Source organism: Sus scrofa, chromosome 12, assembly GCF_000003025.6.
Source record: "Sus scrofa isolate TJ Tabasco breed Duroc chromosome 12, Sscrofa11.1, whole genome shotgun sequence".
NCBI lineage: Eukaryota > Metazoa > Chordata > Mammalia > Artiodactyla > Suidae > Sus > Sus scrofa.
Window position 1 is genome coordinate 58015490 of NC_010454.4, and position 21297 is coordinate 58036786.

A 21297-nucleotide genomic window follows, 5' to 3' on the forward strand; every position below is an offset into this window, starting at 1 on the left:
GTGGTCTGTCAGACTCAGCGAAGAGAAGCACAGATGGGACCAGTATCTCAGCGTCGACTGGAGGTGATGAGCATGAGGTGATGAGGGAAGCATCCAAGGTGCCCTGAGATCCCACGGAGGCGATGGCTTTATCTTCAGCAGGAAATAGTGGAGATAAGGGTGCGAGTGCAGTGAGCCTGGAGACGTGCTGCAGCCCGTCTGCTTGGAGATACTCAGCAAACTGGGCACAGGCCCTAGAAACGGGGTGGAGGATCAGAAAGTCCCCTGTGGTGGCATTTGTTCAGGGACAGTTGGGAGTGTTCAGAAGGGTCATCTTAACCTGGCAGATCCAGCAAAAGGAGCCGCCACGGGAAGCTGAGAAGTGATGGGTGGCCGGCAGAGAACCAGGGCTCCTTCAGGTCATGGATGCCCTGCGGGGGGAAAAAGGGGGGTCTGTGCTGCTGTCCCATTGAAAGCTTGTCTACGGTGAGGCCTTGCATGGAAGCGCTGGGCTTGTTGATGTTTGGAAGAGGTTTAGAGACAGTTGACTGCAAGTCGAATCCAGGTACAACGAAAATAGTTTCTTCCTAGCTAGCTCGATAGCGTCATGCTTTATTGAGAATAATCCCTCTCCCGTTTAGTTAGCTCATCCGACCTGGCCAAAATACTGATCTGAACTATACCTTCCAGTTTCTGTTATTTATTGAGAAAGATTCTGCTCCTCGTTTTCTACCTTTGGAAAGTGGCTGAAGTGATGGTTTCATACTTTCTTAAAAAGATCTATAGTGTGGTCATTTCAGCATTTGATCCTGAGATGGAGAAAGTGCCCCAGCCCTGCTGAGGAATTAACGCTGATTTGAACGGTAGATAGGGAGTTCCCTGGTGCCCTTAACAGTGGTTAAGGAACTGGCGTTGTCACTGCTGTGACTCAGGTTGGATCCCTGGCCCGGGAACTTCCGCATGCCGTGAGTGTGGCCAAACAAAACAAAAGCAAAAACAGTGGGTAGAGCTGATCAGTACTGTTTACTCCCAAGTCTGGGTCAGATCATTTTAAAGTTCTGACCTGCCACGCATGCATTGCTTCCCGTGGTGCTGGCTTTGCTTCTGCGTAGACACAGTCACCTTTCCGAGTGGCACTCATCATTTTAATGTTTTTCCCCTTTCTCTCTGTGACAGGCTGGATAGGAGGATGCATCTGGCATCTGGAGAGGAGAGCCATGCAGGAGTCACCGCATAGGCTTCTGCATCTTCTCAGGAACGTCAATCAACAGTGGAGCACCTTTCGGCACCTGACCTTCCTCAGGCGCATGGTACGTTGAGAAGCTCACCCCACGCCGCCACTCACTGCCTCTGCTTTCCCCCAGTGGGGGATTTCAGAAGCGCCTCTTGTGAGAAGCGTTGCAAGAGGGACTGCTTGAAAAGGACTTTCATTTCATGTGCTCTCAAGTTTATCCAAAACTTCAGTCCCTTGTTTTGATTATGCTTCACCGAAACCGGAATGATTTGGTGTTCGAGTTTTAAAGTAGGATCTTGAACTTATTGATTAAGTTTGGAGAAAGACTGAAAACTTCTGGCATGTCGAAACTAGGCTGCAGTTAGGAAAAGCTGAACTGTTGTAACGCTTCTTTTTAAATTCTTTAAAGTTCTGTGACATCAGTAATACAAAAATTGCTTTTGCAGTGCAAGCCCCCTGTGCTTTACACAAGTGCACCTCGGAGCAGATTCACACAAATTGAGTTTTTGTGACTTGCTGGGCTTTTGACCGTGGACGCTGGTCATATCGCTCCGTGCTCCTGTAGGCCTTTGTCCAGGACGGCTCTGTGATGTTGACAACAGCGTAACGTACATTTGCCACTTGCCCAAATAGTAAAGTATCATCAGAGGAAGAAGTGATAGCTAAAACCTCGCAACTTCTGTGCCAGCCTGAAAGAATAGCAAGTTCATAATCGGAAATCCTGTTTGACGTTTCTCTCATCTTTTTTAGAATTGAAATGCCCACTTTAACTTTTAAATCTTAATAAAACTCATTGCTTTGATGAGAGATTTTAATTTCCAGAAATGTTCGGACTTTTAAAGTTGGGAGTCAAGGATAACGGGTATTTAGAAGAGAAACTCAAATATGCATAATGCCTTTTTATGCGAACAGAATGCTGGATTCGGTCATGAGTTTGTAACAGCTTTCAAAGACTAGTGTATATGATTTCAGGCCTTTGTAATGTAATGGAAAAGCCACATCACTGGTTATCAGGAAAAGTGGCTCCAGATCCCAGGAGTGCTGATTCTTGGTTCTGTCAGTTTATTTCTGAGCTTTGGTTTCCTCGTCTGAAAATTAAAGAGAGAGACACTAATAATGATGCATCTTCTTTTTTTTATTTTATTTTTTATTTTTTTTTGTCTTTTTGCTATTTCTTGGGCCGCCCCTATGGCACATGGAGGTTCCCAGGCCAGGGGTCGAATCGGAGCCATAGCCACCGGCCTATGCCAGAGCCACAGCAACTCGGGATCCGAGCCGCGTCTGCAACCTACACCACAGCTCACAGCAACGCCGGATCCTTAACCCACTGAGCAAGGGCAGGGACGGAACCCGCAACCTCATGGTTCCTAGTCGGATTCGTTAACCACTGCGCCACGACGGGAACTCCTTTTTTTGTTGTTGTTTTTTTGTTTTTTTGTTTTTTTTGTTTTTTTTTTTAAATGATCCATCTTCTCGATCAACTTTGGAGAAGACTGAATGAGAGATGTATTACATAAACTGTAAAGATATGTGTTAGAGAAAACTGTCATGTACCCCATGAATGTCAGTCGCAATTAATACTTTTTGCTGTTAAGTGATGGAGATTATCTGATGCTAAAGCCCCATTCTCTCCGCGTGTGTGACGGTAACATCGCCAGCCCTGGACAGCATCGTCCTGCTGGGCTCCTCTCTCTGCTGTTCGCCTGGGAACGTGGAAAGGCAACAGGTTGATGAGGACTCTTCCTTCCAGAAAACTTTATCATTGTCCTTGGAATGTTCAGCCTCCAATTTCTGGTGCTACGTAGGGGAGAATCCTAGAGGAGATGAGTAAACAATAAATTTATCCTTCCTTCAAGGGACTTAAACTCCTAGGACTTTCTAACCATAGAATTGAAAACCAGTGGTGAAGTGTTAACTGGAGACTCCTGTCTCTTACTATAGTGATGCTCATGCAACCACCACTCCAATACTGGTTATTTCAGCGTGTATTTACAGAGGTACAGGAAAATCTTAAGTGCTGTAGGAGCTGGACTGATGGAAGGTGTTACTAAACAGCCATTGAAGAGCATTTGGGACCTTGATATTATAGTAACATGTACTTTTAAAAAAGATTTTATTTTATGTTGGACCATAGTTGATTCACAAGTGCTTTGTTGGTTTCCAGTGTACAGCAAAGTGATTCAATTATACATCCATCCATTCTCTTTCAGATTATTTTCCTGTGTAGGTTATTACAGAATATTGAGGAGAGTTCCTTGTGCTGTAGAGTAGGTCGTTGCTGGTTGTCTGCTTTGTCCGTAATAATGTGGATCTTTTAATCCCAGCTTCCTGGTGTGTCCCCCCTTCCTCTTTTCCCTTAGGGGACTGTAAGTTTGTTTCCAAAGTCTGCGAGTCTGTTTCTGTTTCCTAAATGAGTGCATTTGTATCATTTTTCTTTAGATCCCACATATGAGTGATATCACACGATATTGGATTAACGTGTCCTTCCTTTTTAAACTTAGTATGTCACACAACTGAACAGAAGCCTCAACCAGCGAGTAAAACCGAAGCCAGAACCAGTGGCAGCTCCTTTCCTTGAAAAAACATCCTCGGATGAGGCCAAAGCAGACATATATGAGATGAGCCCTCTCTCAGCCCCCAGCCTGTCTCCGTCCAGAGAGCCATATGCAAAAGAAGCGCTGGAACTAGAAGCTGCCTCAGCAACCGAAGGCCCAGTCGCTGCGGAAAAAGAGGCAAAGGAGGAGCGGCAGTGGAAGGAGATGAAGCTGCGGTGGGACGACTTGCCCGGCGCTCTGGCCCGGCTGTCCAAGATCAAGCTCACAGGTACTTTGTTCCTCTGCTCCGGTCAGACTCTTCCTTGAAACTGTGCTTTTCGTTCACCCGAAGGCGAATTTGATGACTAAGAGGGATACTTTGAAACGGCAGGTCCTCTCTTAGTACTTGTTCTCTCTTCACCTTACTTGGGGTTTGAAGTCAAATTTGTGGAATTCTGATTACGCAGCAGGGTAAATAGTATTGTCCCGACAATCGTCGGTCTTATTTGCGGTTAAAGCAGGGCGCGGGTCCTGCTGATCTCCTTGTCGTTTGGGTGTCTACCCACTCTGTGCTCTAAGATGCGGTGAGGCAGTGTGTTCTCGTTCAGGTCTCAGACAGGAGGAACTGCACTGCTGGGTTTGACGTGAAGTGAACCCACCGGCCACTGCTGTGGTTTGCCTCTTGGGGGCGGAGGGCGGGCTTGGGATTGTCCCACGTGTGCGGGGGTTTAGGCTGCTCCTCTGCAGAGAGGTTTGGAAGCAGGTTTGGTTGCCCGAGTCTAGCAGACTGCACCGCATGTTGTCATTATTATCCTCGAGTGGGTACTGACCCCTCACTGCGTCACCGTCACCGGATCGTCACAGCCACCCCGTGAGCCAGGCAGGGCTTTGTTATCATCCCAGCCCAGCGAGACTTCGAAATGGCCCCGTCTGGGCTAACCCTGTTCGGGGTCAGCCTGCAGACTGAGGGCCTGGCTCTCCTCTCCTGCTGGCAGAGACCGAGGAGGAGACACGAAGTGGGCAGAGAACGCGGCTGAAGCAGGCCCTCTTCAAGGACAGAAGGTGCCTCGTGATGTGGTCGAGGCAAAGTTGGGACGGAACGGATGAGACAAGGTTTTGAGCGTAGAGAAAGAACGTCAGGCAAAGGGGAGCATTTGCTTCTTTGCTTGTTTCCCAAGAGAGCTGAGCCTGACAGGCAGGGTCAGAGGAGCTGAGCCGGGTAATTCCCGGCCTCAGGGATCCGCTCACTTACAGTCGCTTTTGGGGGGGTTGACAGGTGGGAGCAAGGCTTGGACAGAGTGACCGGAGTGGGTGCTGTCCCTGCGAGCATGCCTTAGTGTGCCAGGGGGGCTGAGCAAGCGCCCCCGCATTCCTGCCGCAGTTGTCCTGTGTCCCGGACACAGTGCTGCGCTTGGCACGTTGTTGGCGGGTGGAGAAGGGCTCAGATGCCATCTCGGCGAGCGGCTCTCCCACGTGCCCCTCCCTTCACACGGCCGAGGGGCAGCTTCCTTCTCTCGTTCTTCCGGGGCAGGAAATCCTGGAGCCCTCAGTTCTTTGCTCAGCACGGCGAGCGTTCGTCTCCAGCCTAAGCGCCCGCCGTCCGCCCGGGAATCGGTGTAAGGAGCCTGCGAGGGAACAGGCGGTCCCAGGAAGGGAAACAGGACGGGCACTTCGACACGTAAAGGAAGCGACGGGGGCGCCTCGACGTCTCTTTAAGATGCCTGACTACAGAGTTATTTTATTTGGCGCTTAGGAAGCCAGTGTTGACAGGCTGCTAAATCAGGAACTAATTATCAATGTCTCCTCTTCTTAGAGTCTCAAACGAGGTCTTTTGAATAATTGATTTTAAATGACATCTGAGAGTTTGTTTTCGTGATGCTTATTTCTTCAGGAACAGATGGGAAAGGATAATTGGCTCGGGTTCACTGGGGGGGCTGGGGGCGCAGCTTCCTTCCCTCACACTGGCTGGCATATTGTTTTTCCTCTTCTGTACCTTAGGTGTTGTGTATCCAAATAGGCATTCCAGATGCAGGATTTGATATTTGAAACACGGCGTCTGAAATCTAAAGCAATGGTTAAACCACTCGTTCAATGGTTTGCGTTGTGCTGTCTGTTGCGTGTCGACTGTTGGTCCCCGGTGTCGGTTTGCTGAGGAGCATATGTGGCACGTGTGTTCAGATGGCACTTCCTGGCCACCAGCCCTGGGGATGCGTCCCGGAGGCTGGGACAGGATCTGAGTTCTGCATCTTGGCCCGAGTGTGGATGGTGTGAGGCAGGTGGTCCTGGACCACCTTGGAGTCAGTGAAGCAGGCTGCACAGGCGGAGGGCCAGTCCCAGCCTGTGGTCTGGTGGGCATGGGGGAGCTGCTCTGGAGACCAAGCAGCCCTCGCCACCGCCGGCACACAGCTGGGGGCTCTGGGCCACCGGGAGGGGTCTACAGAAGCAAGGTGCGTGGGGGGTGGGGGCAGCCCCCCCTGCAGCCCCAGATGGAAAAGTCCTGGGCAGTAAATTTCTCCTCCTCGTATCATTTTCTATATTCCATGCCCCAGGTTTCTGGATGAGCTAATTGAATTAAAGTCGTTTCCTTCTGCTTATTCCATTTAAGGAGGCAGCACTCTTTGGGTGACCCTGGCCCTCTTCTTTGACTCTTAGCTCACTGTTCATTTTATTACTTGAATTTACACACGTCTTTGAGTCAGCAGAATTTCTTCCTTCCTTCCTTTCTTTCCTTCTGGAAAACCCCTGATACCTATCAATTGATTTCTTTTGGACTCTGAACATCTTGGACAATTTGTTTATAGCTGACGGTAGCCGAGCAGGCTCATCCAGGAGTCAGCCATCACTTTACAGAACGAGCCTTCCTGCCTTTGCCTCCTCTATTTAAAGCTGTCACACGCTGGGGAAGGGCCCTGTGGCCATCACACGTACTTGTCACCGTAGGATCAGAGGGTTGCAGCAGGGGCTGCCTTGGCATTTATGCCAGGGTCCGGGCCCAAGTTTGCAGGAGCTAAGGCCATTGAAAGGTTTTTTTTTGTTTGTTTGTTTACTATGAAAGGAAGTAAGACTGAGTTTATAAAAAGTAATAGTATATCTCCCCTGAGTTTCTCTTGCCAAGTGAGCCTTTACAGTATGTTTTTGGAGTTTCTTGCAAAGACCACACTGGGGTGAGGAAATTTTATTTGGATGAAGATCATAGGAAGCTTTGATGACTCAACTGAGTTTATACTTAATATAGGTCAATAAAAAGCAGAAATTTAAAAGCTACAACACATTTTCTGAGACCAGAACACTAAAGCAGATTGTTTACTGGAACCAATAGATTACACTATTGATGGAACCGATACAAACTACACTCTATCAATGTATAGATTTTTTTTTTCCCCTAGAGCCTAGAGTGCTGCTTTTTATTAAAAGAAAAAAAAAAAAAAGCCCACCAAAAATAGAGGGTACAATTTTATTTTAGATTGTTATAGTTTTTAAAAGTCAGAGTACAGTTGTCTTCAGCTATCGAATGCCATATAAAGGGTTTTTCACATTTGCATAAAAATTGAGTAGAATTTCGAGTAGAATTTTTAATTTTTGAGTAGAATTATAAGTTCTTAAATTTTAACACCTGTTGCAAAATAATTACTTTAATATTTATGTGCTTATTAAATGCTAAAGTAGTATTTTTATTATTAACTGTTTACTTTTAGAATAGAAAATACAGATGAGCAAAGATGAGAAAATGGAATCTCCTTATCACTCCACCCCCTGAAAATAATAACAGTTTTGATGATTTTGGTGTATTCTAGAATATTTCTCTCTGCATCCCCTTCAGATATTTTTGCTTTTTACATAAAAGTGAGATCAAAATGTAAATGCTTTCTGTGATTTTTTTAAATTCTTATTCTGAGCCTATCTTTTTGTGTCACTGTGTTTTACCCTGTTTTCGATGGCCTTTTTTATTTTTTTATTTTTGTATTTTATTTATTTATTTTATATTTATTTATTTATTAGATTTATTTATTTTATTTTATTGTCTTTTGTCTTTTCTAGGGCTGCTCCCACAGCATGTGGAGGGTCCCAGGCTAGGGGTCTAATTGGAGCTGTAGCTGCCGGCCTACACCACAGCCACAGCAATTTGGGATCTGAGCGCGTCTGCGACCTACACCACAGCTCATGGCCTCCTGGCAACACCGGATCCTTAATCCACTGAGCGAGGCCAGGGATCGAACCTGCAACCTCATGGTTCCCAATCGGATTTGTTTCCGCTGCGCCACGAAGGGAACTCCTTGATGACTTTTTTTAAAAAAGAAAAAAAAAAAAAAGTTATGTTTTTTCAAGATACGAAATCCCGTAATATATACAACAAGTGCCTCCAGGCCCTGCAGCAACCAGTGTTTTTCAGACAGTTTTCGCCCTTTCTCTGCGCACAGTCTGTGTGGTGATGTTTCTAGCCCAGCCTCAGGCTGGTGAGATGGGGTGCAGGTCTCGAGGGTCTGCCATTTACTGATTTGGTGACGAGGGCACATTCTTTCACATCTCTCAGCCACAGCCATTTCTTCATCCATAAAATGGGGGTAATTCTACCTCATAGGATTGTTTTGATTATGTGAGATAATGCAGGGAAATAATATTGTACCAAACCTACCATGTAATAAAGGGTCAAGAAAGGTTTGTTACGGAGTTCTGGGTTGCGGGTTCGATCCCTGGCCTGCTCACTGGGTTAAGGATCTGGTGTTGCTGTGGCTGTGGTGTAGGCCGGCAACTGCAGCTCTGATTCGACCCCTAGCCTGGGAACTTCCGTATGCTGTGGGTGTAGCCCTAAAAAGACAAAAAAAAAAAAAGAGAAAGGTTTGTTACTCTATTCTCCTCTGCTCTATTGTATTAATGCCTCTAGAGGTTCTGTTGTGTTTGTTTCATAAAAATGGGATCATAATACACATTTTGCTCCATTATTTGCTTTCTTCCCTAAGTAGGGAATATATTTTTCTAAATAACTCTGCCGATTGATGGGTAAAAAAGGCATTTGAGTTTTAAAATACGTATTTACAGCTGCTGACGAGGTTTTACATTTTCCACACATTGATTGAATTTCTTTTGCAAAGGTCCTGTTTGCCTCCTGTTCCTTCTTCAGTATTTGTCTTTATTGTTTATAAGCTTTTGTAAAGATGTGAACCCATTGTGTATACCTACTGTAAGTGTCTGAGACCTTGTGTGTCGTTTGATTCTTATGTTCATTGATTATTAATCTGATGGGCTAATGCTAATTCTGTGTAACCAAATCTATCAGTATTTTGCCTTGTTTCAGGTTTCTGAACCACGCCTAAGCTCTCCTGCAAAAATTCTGTACATGTTTATCTCTCTTGTTAATCTTCTTATGATTTTACATTTTACATTAAAAGTTTTCATTTGTAGGAATATATTTTGGTCTGTGGCATAAGGTAGAGATAGATCCGGTTTTTAATACGTCATTAAGCAGTGTCGCATGTCACACTCACAGATTCCAGCGTTTGAGACGCTCTGTCTCTGCACACATCCCCTCAGGCTGGGGGTCCAGTCAGAGCTGTAGCCGCTGGCCTACACCTCAGCCACAGCAACACAGGATCCTTAACCCCGAGTGAGGCCAGGAATGGAACCTGTGTCCTCCTGGATGCTGGTCAGATTCGTTTCCGCTGAGCCGCGACGGAGACTCCACTTAGCCCTTTCCATAGCAGCCGATGTTGAGAAACTCAGATTTTTGCCCTTCAGCTAGTAGAAGTCTAAGTCAGCTCTCAGCACCTGTCTTCGATTCTGTCTCACCTACACTGTGTTTAACACACATTTCCTAAGGATCTTCACCTAATTTATTGCTGATGTAGGTTTTTCTCCCATTTTCATTTTTATTGCATCATTGCCTTTGGGTCCTGGTGGCAGTGGGTCATGTAGCTGCTTCAGCCAGTGTTCCGAGGTAGATGAAAACTCTGTCTTGGCTGTTCTGTCTCCCAGTGATGTGATTGTTTTAAATTCAGTTTGATGTGAACTGGACTGATCACAGTGAGATGCTTACAAAATAATTTCATGTGGATAATAACCATTCTCAGGAATACATTGATGACTTAAGGAGCAAAAACTGTGAGTTGGGAATGGGCTCAGCTGCTTGTAACTGAACACCTGAAGAACAATGCCTTAGGCAGATAAAGGGCTTACCTCTCTTGTGTCAAGGAGTCTGAGATGAGATGCCCAGAGCTAGTGCTAGTGGTCGCTCAAGGATGCTGACAGCTGCAAGGGAGGGTGTAAAGAATTCTTACCTCTGTCATTTCAAAAGCATCTAAACCCAGCCCAGTCCACCTGTTAGTAGCCTCTGTGTCCGCACGGTGCCCATGGGGCTGTCTCACTGTGCAGTATATCCTCTCCCAGGAGGAGGATGCGGGGCGGCCCATCTCTCCACCCCCTGTTTTCCAAAGAAAACAACAGCACCCCTGGGGCTGCTCTGGGGCCGCAGCACACACGTGCGCTTCATGGGGCGTGGGTTTAAACGAAGACTGCTCTGTCGCCTCCACATGACTCGTCGGCAGTGGTCGTGGGTGTGCCCTGATCTGTCGGCAGCCTTTCCTGATGTCTTGATCCTCAGACACACGCCGAGACCCCCCGTGTGTGCCGGGGATGGTCGGACTGGGCTGGGCAGCGGAGGAAGGCCGGCTCGCCCAGGCGTCCACAGAGACATTTAGGTTGATGGTGACCCTTCAGCTGAGCAAGGAGCCAGGTGGCCCCGTGCAACTTTCCTCTTCCCTTCTTTGTCGCACTTCACAGTTGCCGAGGGCTCTGGTGTCCTGCTCTGCCCCAGATTCCACCAGGGAGAACCTCAGTGTGTCTCCGGGTGCTGAAACTTCACCTGTGATCTGAGATGCTTGGAGGGCTTGTTATAATGCCGTTTATAGAAGTTTAGTTCTCATAGTGGGGACTCCGAAACTTCCTGCTAACAGAATATATCTGAAGTCTCCTGTCCTTGCCTTTTCTCCGTCTGCTTCTTCTCTCCCCCTCCCGTCGGTGGATGGCACCTGGGCATCCTGGGAGATTCTGCAAACCCAGCAGGTCCCCCTCCTCCGCAGGAGTCGGGGGGGGGGGTATTAGCTGCAGCTCCGGCGGGGACCAGATGGTTGCCTCTCAGCCCTGCAGGTCAGACTTGCCCAGGCGCCTGATTCCCATTTGGGCAGATTATCAAGGACATGGTTTCCAGTTCAAAACAAAGTCTGATAGATCTCATTTATTAAGATTAAGTATGAAAAGCTTATCCAAGTGCATTTGCAAGAATGTTACAAGGTTATCTCTTTAAGTACTAAAAAAGGCTTTTGCTCAATAGTGTTATTTTTTTATATCTTAAGTGGGGGAGAGGAGACTTGGAGGTTCAGAATGAAAGAGGCCTGCTAACATCAGGGTTTTGTGCAGAAGTACTTGGGTACATTTTTCATGTGTGTTCTCAGGGGCGAGAGTCGGGCAGGTCCAGCCGGAGCTCACCCTGCATGTGGCCTGTGCTCGCTCCTCCTTCTGCCTCCACCCTCCCCACTCACAGGCCAGCTCCCCCTCTTCCTTCATCTTCAACTTTGACCTCAGTGTGAGAGGGTGGGGAGCCCTTCAGATCCTGCACAGCCTCCTCGGCGTCACCCCCTGGTATGCTAGGGTGCCCATAGACTCTCTGAATCTTCACCAGCCTGTGGGGCCAGGGGGCTGGGACCACATCCCCCTTGTGGCTATTGCCCTGTTCCCAGGGCCTCGCTCCTGCCGTGCCCGTGACAGGTGCTGAAAACATAGAAGCTCCCTGGGGGGTAAAAAACGGCCACGAACTCTGTTTCCACCATTTGTAGAATTTTGAGGAGCTTAGTCCTTTAATGGCAAATAATCAATTATTTTACTAGGACTGATAGTTGAAGGTTTAGTGGCGGCTGCAAAGTATCCTACCTGACCAGAGGACCTCGGGCCGCTGGCTTTGGGTGTCGTCTGCTTTGTACAGTGCTACTTCACCTGGGGTCGTCGATATGAAACTGAGAAAAATCTGTGTTATTTTTGTGAAAACTGCTCAACTGACAGTTTCTTCTTGCCAAACTCGTTTTGCAAAAGACATGTTTCCACTTCTTAGAAGGTTGGTAAGCATCAGTTTTATGGAAAAGTTTTTTAGTTAATTACAACAGTTGTAAAGTGTTGGTTATTAGGTATCGGGAGAAGAAATGTTTCTTTATTGAAAAGGAAAACTGGAAAAAAACTTTGATGGCTCAAGGGAAAACTGATGGAAAGAACAGTCTTAGGGTCTCATTGTTGCATAATAATTCATAATTGGATATAAGCAGCTTTTATTCATGTGTTTATTCACACAGGCCTGGTGGCTACTTCATCTCCCTTTTCTTTTTCATTCCTTAATGAATTTTCTTACATTTATAGGTGTACAATTATTTCCCTTTCCTAAATGCAGGCTGAGAATGCAAACCCAGTACTTCCTTCCTGGGATTACCTGGGTTATGAATGTTTTTTTTTTTTTTTTTTTTTTTTTTGTTGTTGTATTTCTTCCTGGGCATAGGTTAGCTTGAATCAGTGTACCAGTAGCAGGCAACATGGGTTGCATCAGTACGCGGATGTTACTGAGCAAGGAACCAACATGGTTTGGATTCGTTACATGCCACGACTGAATGTTCTTTGACAGTGTCAGGAAATTTGAAGTTAGGAGTTTGATTCGGTCCTAGGATGCTTGGACCAGCTTTGGTCACCAGGTATGAAAAAAAGAAAGACAAAAACTGGGAGTACTCTAAGTTTTTGGTTTTGCAGCTGTGTTGTTAAAAATCTCGGTCATAGGTCTTTGTCTTTTGACCAGAAGTGGTTGTGATCTGTGATCACTTTCCTTGATTGACATCCTTGAATGTGGCTGAGAAAAAAGGAGCTCGTCTCTCATCAGTTGACCTTTCATCTGAACTTAAAAACAAGCAGAAGAATCACCACCTTCTTTCCTACGTGTGTCAGTGAGATAACTGTGTCAGGAGGTTCACGGAACACGGCCAAGCCGTGAAGCCTTAAAAAAACTCACTTAAATTAGAAATGGAGCCATTTGAAGCTTGCGGTGTTAATAGAAATGAAGAAATCCTAAGTGCAGCTAATCCAGGAAAACATACCTGCTTGTTTTGAAAATCAGAGAAGCCTTAATGCCTGTCTCTTCATAAAGTTCTATAATTTCGAACTTTGAGATCATCTAACAAAAATATTCCATCGGCTTGGCCCCACGGATGAGCAGAGCCACATGCAAATCCACGCAATGCTTACTCCCTGGCCGCTTTGTGCGTGGAAGAGCTTTCGAGAGAATACAGCTGAGGTTTGTGGGCTCGGGTTACAGCGTTGCCTGGTCTCTGCTATCGGGGATAATGAGAGAGAATAGATCACAAGGATAATCTGAAATCTATAGAGAACCTCAGACTCTCATTTAGCCAGTGGTTTCCATCTTTCGAGCAAATCTTTTATCAGAGTTGATAATTATCCAGATTGATTTTATTGGAGTTTTGTTTTCCGCTTAATTCTTTTGCGGCCAGAGCTGAAAAATGCTGAGGCGTTGACTGAGATAAAGCAGGATGCAGATGGCCAGTGTTTAGTATCATCTTTATAGTTATTTTAAATTGATGGTCTCAGAAAAGAAACAAAGTCCCTCCATATGCTTGTGCTCAGAGCCCAGCAGTTGTCAAAGTGTTGAGCCTTTACTTAAATAAAAATCATTCTTGATAAAGCTGCTTCTCCAAGAAAAGCTCTTGTGTATAAAAAAGGCAGAGCCCTTCAGTGGTGCCTTGCTGCCCTGCAAGGCGCACACGCCGTGAGCCGGAGCTGGGCTGCCTGGCCGCACCTGCACGCGGGACGCCACAGCCCCCTCTGTGCCTCCAGAGCAACCCTCTCGGCACAGCAGCGGCAGTTCGTGCCAGGGGCTTGCCCCCATCCACAGGGCTCCCTCCCTTGGGACTCAGGCAGTTCCCCTGCAGACCTGAGGTGCAGGAACTTCGTGCGTTTGTGCTGAGACACAGCGTCCGTAGAGCCGTGCTGGCCTGAGTTGTGATCTCTGCTGATTCTGTGATCAGCTGGAGTGTGTGTGCGGCTCTTCCCTTCATCCAGTGGAATTTTCTTCTGAAAATGAGTCTTGGGAGTACTTGTTCCAGAATATCCCGTAAAGCAGAGAGCCAAGTGTTAGGCACAAACCGCATGACTCTTGGTCACGCCGTGGGCTGGGTTCACCGCCGCTGGCTGGCGCGTGGCTGCCCCTGACCGAGGCCAGACGTCATCCCGCCGGTGCCTTTGGAGCAGGCCTCGACTGCGTTTGATAGATGTAGATTTTGTTTTTCTCTCGTCGGGGTTAGTCGTCATTAGGGACTGCGCTCTGGTCACTCCCCTGGAGACTGGGGGATGTGGAGCTTGTGCGAAATGTTTTGTTGTTTCTTCCTTGTTGCGCTTTCTTTTTAGGCCTGCACCTGCGGCACATGCCTGGCTAGGGGTGAATCAGGGCTGCAGCTGCCGGCCTGCGCCACAGTCATGGCAACTCCAGATCCCAGCTGCATCTGCAGCCTGCACCAGGGCTCACGGCAGCGTCGGATCCCTAACCCACTGAGTGAGGCCAGGGTCGAACCTGCGTCCTCATGGGTGCTAACTGGGTTCTTAACCCGCTGAGCCACAGTGGGAACTCCTGCTTTCTTGTTTCTTGAAGTTCCTTAAGACCCTGCTTTGAAATGTTAAGTGTGATAAGCCTTGGGGCTGGGAAATATGGCATCTCAAACTCCACAAACCACTTGAATAGTTACCAAGAGCACCGCTTATTAAGCCTTTATTATTTGCCAGGCCTGTGCTGAGTGTTTTGTTTTAGCAGAAACCAGTGTGTCTCTCAAAGCTGTCCCTCTGGGTGGACAGGAGTGCCCGTGTGGCTGGTCCTCGTGGCCCCTGAGCCTGGAGGGGTGGGGCAGTGACTGCAGGTGGTGACATTTGCAGGATTGAAGGGTTGTGTTAAGAGAGGTTAGCCCAGTGTTGCCGGGTTGCTGGCCAGCCCCCTGCTTGGGCTCATGCCGGGCTGAGCTCGCTGTGTCGGTCGGGGCTTCGGTTCTCATCTTGGCTCAGGGGCACTCCCAGGCCCCCTGGTTGATGGCAGGACTCATTTCTTTGGGGACCATGGTCCCTTATCTGCTCTACCCCTAGGGGCCCTCTCAGTTCACCTTAGGGGTGTTTGCTTTCTTCTGGGCCAGCTGGGCTGTGCCTGCTCATGACTGTTGGAAAAAGAAACTTTTTAATTACAGAGGGCATAAGTAAGAGCCACTCCCTGGAGAAGGCAGGCAGACAAGAGACCGTAGCTGATGACCCTGTCAGTGATGGCATCTACGAGCAGGTGCCCAGTGGGCCCGCCATGTAGGGCGAGCTGCAGCTGTGCCGAGCTGGGCCCTGTCAGGGCTGCCGCATCCTCGTGCACCCTGCTGCCTGCCGAGTCCCTGCATGGGGTGCTTGCAGCTCTGGCTGGACACACAGCCCACAGCAGGTGGGGGCTGTGGTGAGAGCGTTATCTTCCTGGGGCCTCCGGAGTCATCCTGGGCCTGAGGACAGCGCTCTGGCCGTCTATCGGATGGGTCACGCTTCCTTGGCGACATTGATTTCATGTTTATTTGTGAAGGGACAGAATATGAGATTCCCAAATAAAATATAATTTCAAGTGTTATTAATGAAGGACTATATTACATTCACTTTTAATGAGATCCTGGTGTTGCAGAATGACTCCCTGTAATGAATCCCAGGAAATCAATGAGAAGTTTAATTACCGTTGTGGCAGCGCTGGGTGAGAATATTGCTTTGGTCAGTTTTACAATTTATCAATTTTCTTTTCCTTTCTCTTTCTTTGCATTAATCGCTTTGATGACATAAGTATAAATACCCGCTTTGTGAGCTTTTGATCTTTTCTAGAAACGCGTTAGACCAAATTCACGTTTCTTTCTCTGTGGTAGTAACGGTCCCTGTAGTTTTTTGCGTGTATTACCATTTACAATTTGTATATGTTTAAATGAGGCAGTATTTGCCGTTTATAAATTTAGCTGTGGCTGCGTCCAGCGGAAACGTTGTCCTTTTCTCTTTGTCACATTTCCTACGCACCACTGTCTGTCTCTTCTCAATTTATCCGTCGGCCCATGAGTGAAAAGTGTGACGTGTTTTCTGATTGTGGGTGAGCCAGTCGAGCCGTGCTGTTTGAGCAGCCTACAGGAGTCTTTTTCTCGGAAGGTGTTCGTCGTGCTGGTTGCTGAACGTGGGCAGGAATGGCTGCGTGGACGGTTTGTTCCGTGACCTGCTCCTCTCCAGCTTCACGCGGGTGAAATGGCCTGTCTTTGTTCCCGCAACCGCGGTGTCACAGTCCGGAGCCCCTGTGGCCATTGGTTTGGGGCACGAGTGTAGGTCTAGAGCACTAAACCTTCCTTCGGGTGTTCTTGGGCTGCTGGCCCCTCTCCCGGGGTGTTTGCTGCTGTTGTGTACGCGCGTGAACTTGCTATTTTCTGACTTACAGAGCCCAGCGTGGGCCGGGGTGGGCTGGGCCCTGGAGCAGAGGAAGGGCGGACAGCTTAGCCAGCCTGCCCTGCTCCTGGACGTGTGGCTCTGGAATGTCACATGGAGCTCCCAGGCCAGGGATCAGATCCAAGCTGCAGGTGCGACCTTCACCACAGCTGTGGCAACGCCAGATCCTTAACCACTGTGCCGGGCCGGGGATTGAACCCTTGTCCCGGTGCTCCAGAGATGCTGCCGATCCTGTTGAGCCACAGCAGGAACTCTTGGCTCCGGGACTTCCGACCAGCCCTCTGTGTGCCTTCAACTCCTTATCTCGGTCAACTTGTGATCTTTATCCAGAGCTGCCTTCTCTTTCTCGGCCCAGCTCTTCCATCTGCCTAAACCCGCCTCCTCTTTTCTGGAGGTGAGTCTTCTCCCAGGAGATTCGGGTGCACTTCTGGGGACACTGAGCCGAGGAGGGACCTCTCTGCCCAAGTCCTTGCTCTTGAGACGTCCTCCTGGCTTAGGATGACCATCTCTGCACACGTCCTTGGTCCCCTTTGCAAATCGCCACCAAACCCAGTCGGAGAAACACAGAAATAGCAAGAAGTGTGCGTCTGCCCTGGAGGTTAGGGAGAAAGGACATGCCCACATGCTGCAACTAAAAAGGCTTTGTTTCTCTGTTTATGCCAGTAAAACCAGATTTAAGGACCAGGAGGAACTAGCAGTTTCTCTGCTTGACTTGGTGGTGTCCCTGGTGGGGTTCCCGTCCTGCTCCTGTGGCTGCTTGCGTGGGTCTTTGTCGTCCTCCTGAGTCTTGTCTCCGTCTGTCCTTTCTCTGTGTCTGTCATCACCCCCCCACCCCCACCATTTTTCATCTGCTTCTCTCTGGCTGTTCATTGATGACCCCGGCCAGCGTCTCTGCACAGGCGACTCCAGTGCTGTGTCCCAAGCCCCAGGTTCACTTCTTAGCTGGGTTCTTTCTGCCCGCCCGTCCCATGGTTCCTCGAAAGCAGCCGTCTACCAGGCCCGGCCAGCTGCTCATCTCCTCCCCTGGCGTCCGGGGTCTCCCAGCTGCTGCTTCTCCTTTTATCCTCTGTGGTTTTGCGTTTTTGTCTTCCTGCCTCTCACAGTCGCCTAGCCCTGGGGATTGTCCCATTGCAGTAGCCCTTCTGTGTGTCCGGTTCCCACTGGTACCACTTTGCTCCCGTGCGTTGGTGGGAGCTTGAATCCATGGCTTTGCCCCGCCCTTGGCTCCTGCCTTGGCTGTAGGCTCATCACCTCATCCTCCAGCCCCAGACCATCGTCTGTTAGGGGTCAGTCCCGGGTGTCCAGAGCTTGTCACAGCACTGGGACTCACTGTTTGCTGCCTTGTGTGGCAGGTATTCGTCTGTCAGATAAAGTCCCTGAGAGCAGGAAGGAGGCCTCTGCATCTTGATTACCTGTGACAAGGCCGAGTGTCCAGGGATCAGGTGGTGGGGAAGTGTTGAGTGGATAAGGCAGTGATTGGATCGGAAACACCCATCTTATTACTCTTGAGTTAATGGCATTAATGAACACATACGCTTTTATAATCAGAAACGTGGTTTTTTAAACTTTTTTTTAATGAAAGAAGAGTAGCCTCCAGGTCCTGCTGTTGCTGGAATGGGTTGGTGTGCTGGGAGGAGGGCTGGTTTTGGCTGTCACAGTCTGGAACCCACTCTGCTTCTGTGTTGCAGCCCTCGTCGTCAGCACCACCTCGGCCGGGTTTGCGCTGGCTCCAGAACCTTTTGACTGGACCTGCTTCCTGCTCACCTTTGTCGGAACAGGCCTCGCATCCTGTGCTGCCAACTCCATCAACCAGGTCAGTTTGGCACCTTCCAGCCGGTCGCGGTTGTGTTATTTTTTCTTAGATTGTAATTTCTCGTGGTTTTATTACTTTTTCTTAGATTGTAATATTGTCACTTAAAAAAAAAAACCTTCCAAAATCACGCCATAGCCAGGAAGGTCTTGTGAACGTGTAACACTGTGTTTCTGCGAGGTCGGGCACGTAACCAGTGTATCTTTTCTTCGGAAGTGAAGGTTCTGAAATCTGTTCAGGTGAGAGAGCCCGAGGGTACCTGCATCTTGACCAGGGTCTGAGAGCCGCCAGCCTCTCTCCTCTGTCCCACTTCAGGTCCATTCCCTTGAGCCTGTGTCATTCTGTGCTGATCTTTCTTTGGCCTGACTTGTTTGCGTTTGAAACTACCACCAAGCCAAATAGTGTGTTTTAAAGAAGCACATCTAGCGCAGAAAAAATTCAGCGTAACTCAGGATCCAGGAAACTCAGACTATGTCAAAAAAATTAATTAGCATATTACTCGCAATGCGACTTCCCCTCCCCATTACTTTAAACATCAGAATGATGCTTTAAAATGGTTTTTTCTCCCCCTGCCTGGTCATTGCGGTGTGCTCCAAAGCTGTGGCTTTTTCATAAGATGCTGCAGTGGAAGCGTCTTGGCTAAAACATAAAGCAAGTTATACCATCCCCAGAACACCCAAGAGGAGTTGGCATGGTTTTAAAACAGGAATTCAAGTTACCAGCAGGAAAACGGCTTGGCTGCCTAAAGGTATGCGCTGGTAGTCTGCAAAACATGGGGGCTTTAATTTGGCAATGCCTAAAATCATTGTTTTTACAATGCATTATCAGCTATTTGGAGAAAGATCAGTCTATTTCAACTAAAGTTAATTTTTTTGTTGCAACTTTTAAATGTCACAACTGTCTTATAGTTTGATCCCTGGCCTGGGGACATATGCCACTGGCACGGCCAAAAGACTCCCCCAAAGCAGTCTTAGAGTGAGGTTCCAATAGTCCCACTCCTGTGCCCTCCTGTGAACCACGATGCCAGCTTTTCCATGTCGCTCGTTCCTTTTGCTGCTGCCCTCCCATGTTTCTCGGCTGAGAGAATGACCGTGGTTTCACAATAAATGTGTTTTTCACGAAAATTTGAATAAAAAGCAATATAAGCAAAACGGATTTATGTGGCTGCTTGGGGTCTATTTTTCAAAATATTTTTTAAATGATTACTTTTATGTAGTTATAAATCTGGGTCATAAGATTAAGTCAGGAAAACATTACCGTTTTCAGGCTTCTTTGGGAAACTGAAGATCGGCATTTATCCTTGAGATATTAACCACTGTCTCCGGTTTCAGTTATGTAGTTTTTTTGTTTTTTGTTTTGTCTTTGTAGGGCTGCACTCGCAGCATATGGAGGTTCCCAGGCTAGGGGTGGAATCGGAACTGTAGCTGCCGGCCTCCACCACGCCCACAGCAATGCTGGATCCAGGTCGCATCTGCCACCTAGACTCACGGCAACACTAGATCCTTAGCCCACTGAGTGAGGCCATGGATCAAACCCACATCCTCACGGATACTAGTCAGGTTCATTTCCGCTGCGCCACGACGGGAACTCTGGTGCTTTTCTTCATGCGAGCAAAACCAAGAGCACCTGGCAGCAAGGCTTTGACTTGAGTTTTTGAGCAGCGGGTAGAAATAGCGAAAAGCAAGGGCTTCCTGCTTCCTTAGGGGAGCTGGCGTTCAGCTGAAGGGACGCAGCTATGCTTTTGGTGTGTATAAAGTTGTTCAGCTTCTGATGGCGTTCCTTGGGGAGAAAATTCCCTCCTGTCCGTGCTTATGAAAGGATTCAAATAACATTTCATATTTTTTTAATCCTTGGCTTAGCTGTTATTAATTTAGTCCTGAGAGTTTCTTCTTTGTACCCTGCTTCTGTGATCTCTGTGAAAGGAGGAAAAATAAAGCTTTGGAAACCAGTTCTTACATTTGTTTTGAGGAGGGAAATGTGACGTTCGCTTCTGCTTTATGAAGTCCTGACTAATGCATAAAGCGATGCATATACATGTAAGAAACCACTAACGGTAAATTGTAGAAAGGAATGACACTCATGCTTTATAAAACCACACACATGCTTCCTTTAAAGCCATAGGCAGCTCTACAGCAGGACTGCCTGCTGCGGATGAAAGCGGTCCGTAAAATTCAGTAACGGGGAGAGCACATGTTCCAGATGGCTTTGACCGATCGAATCTTGAGAAACTGGAGACCGAAAGGAAAAGGCTGAATACTTGGCAGTCGAATGGGTTTGCACATTGAAAGTTAAGAATTAGCAGAGAATTATCATCACGGTGTTGGACATGACATATCTTTACACTTCTCTGTGTTGGGAAGTATTTTACTTACGTTACACATACATGAATTTCTTTAATAAGGGTTAAGAGTGTGTGTCAGTAGGTGTCTTTCTCTAGGGTGCATTTTAGTGGTGACACACGGTTCCATTTTATGGACGTGCCACAGCTTTCTCAACCAGCCCCCTGTTGTTGCCACTCTTTGCTTCTGCAAATAACCCCACACACGTCTCCGTTTTTAAGGACAAAACACTGGACATGAAACTGCTGAGAGGAAGGCTACCAGCCAAAGCATATCTGAAAACGATTTAACTTTGGAATGTATGTTAGCAGAATAATTTTCAACATTCTTACAGTGCTTCAGCGTCGACAAAGCCTGTTTACGTAAGCTAGCATTTAAACCCCACAACCCTGTGGGGTAGGTGGCATTATTTCCTTTCCATTTCTATGTGTAAAACGTTTTGTTTTGCCATTGCGTTAGACTTTTTAAAAGCACCATTAAAAGAATTATTATGCAAATAAAATTTTCATCGCAGATTAGTGAGAAACTGTAAATACATTAAAATCACAGAAACTTTTAAAATGTTATGTCTCCCTTGTGCCAGGCGCTGTTCTGTGTGTTCGGGGTACAGGAGCGAAAAGGTCAAATCCCTGGCCTCGTAGTGTTCACCTCAGCATCCAGATCGATCACTTGTTAACGTTTTGATTGATGTTACTGCTGTGTAGACTTGTTTCACCCAGCTCCGCGTCCCGTCACACGCTTAATTCATTTCTCACAGGCATGATTTCTATAATGTATATGGTTTCTTTATGCATTTCCCCTCCAGGCAGTGTGTGAACATCCTTCCATGTCCATATTGGCTCTAAGGCGTGATTTTGAGACTCGTCCATAGCTGTACGGGGA

At 47.6% G+C, this 21297-nt stretch overlaps 1 protein-coding gene across 1 annotated transcript in view; it reads left to right on the forward strand.

Moving 5' to 3' along the window:
• COX10 (COX10 homolog, cytochrome c oxidase assembly protein, heme A: farnesyltransferase (yeast)) overlaps window positions 1–21297 on the forward strand; it is a 98745-nt gene that overhangs the window by 3659 nt on the left and 73789 nt on the right. The window contains 3 exon segments of the mRNA NM_001244626.1: window positions 1156–1289; window positions 3715–4036; window positions 17955–18079. Coding sequence (NP_001231555.1) covers window positions 1156–1289; window positions 3715–4036; window positions 17955–18079 — 581 coding nt within the window.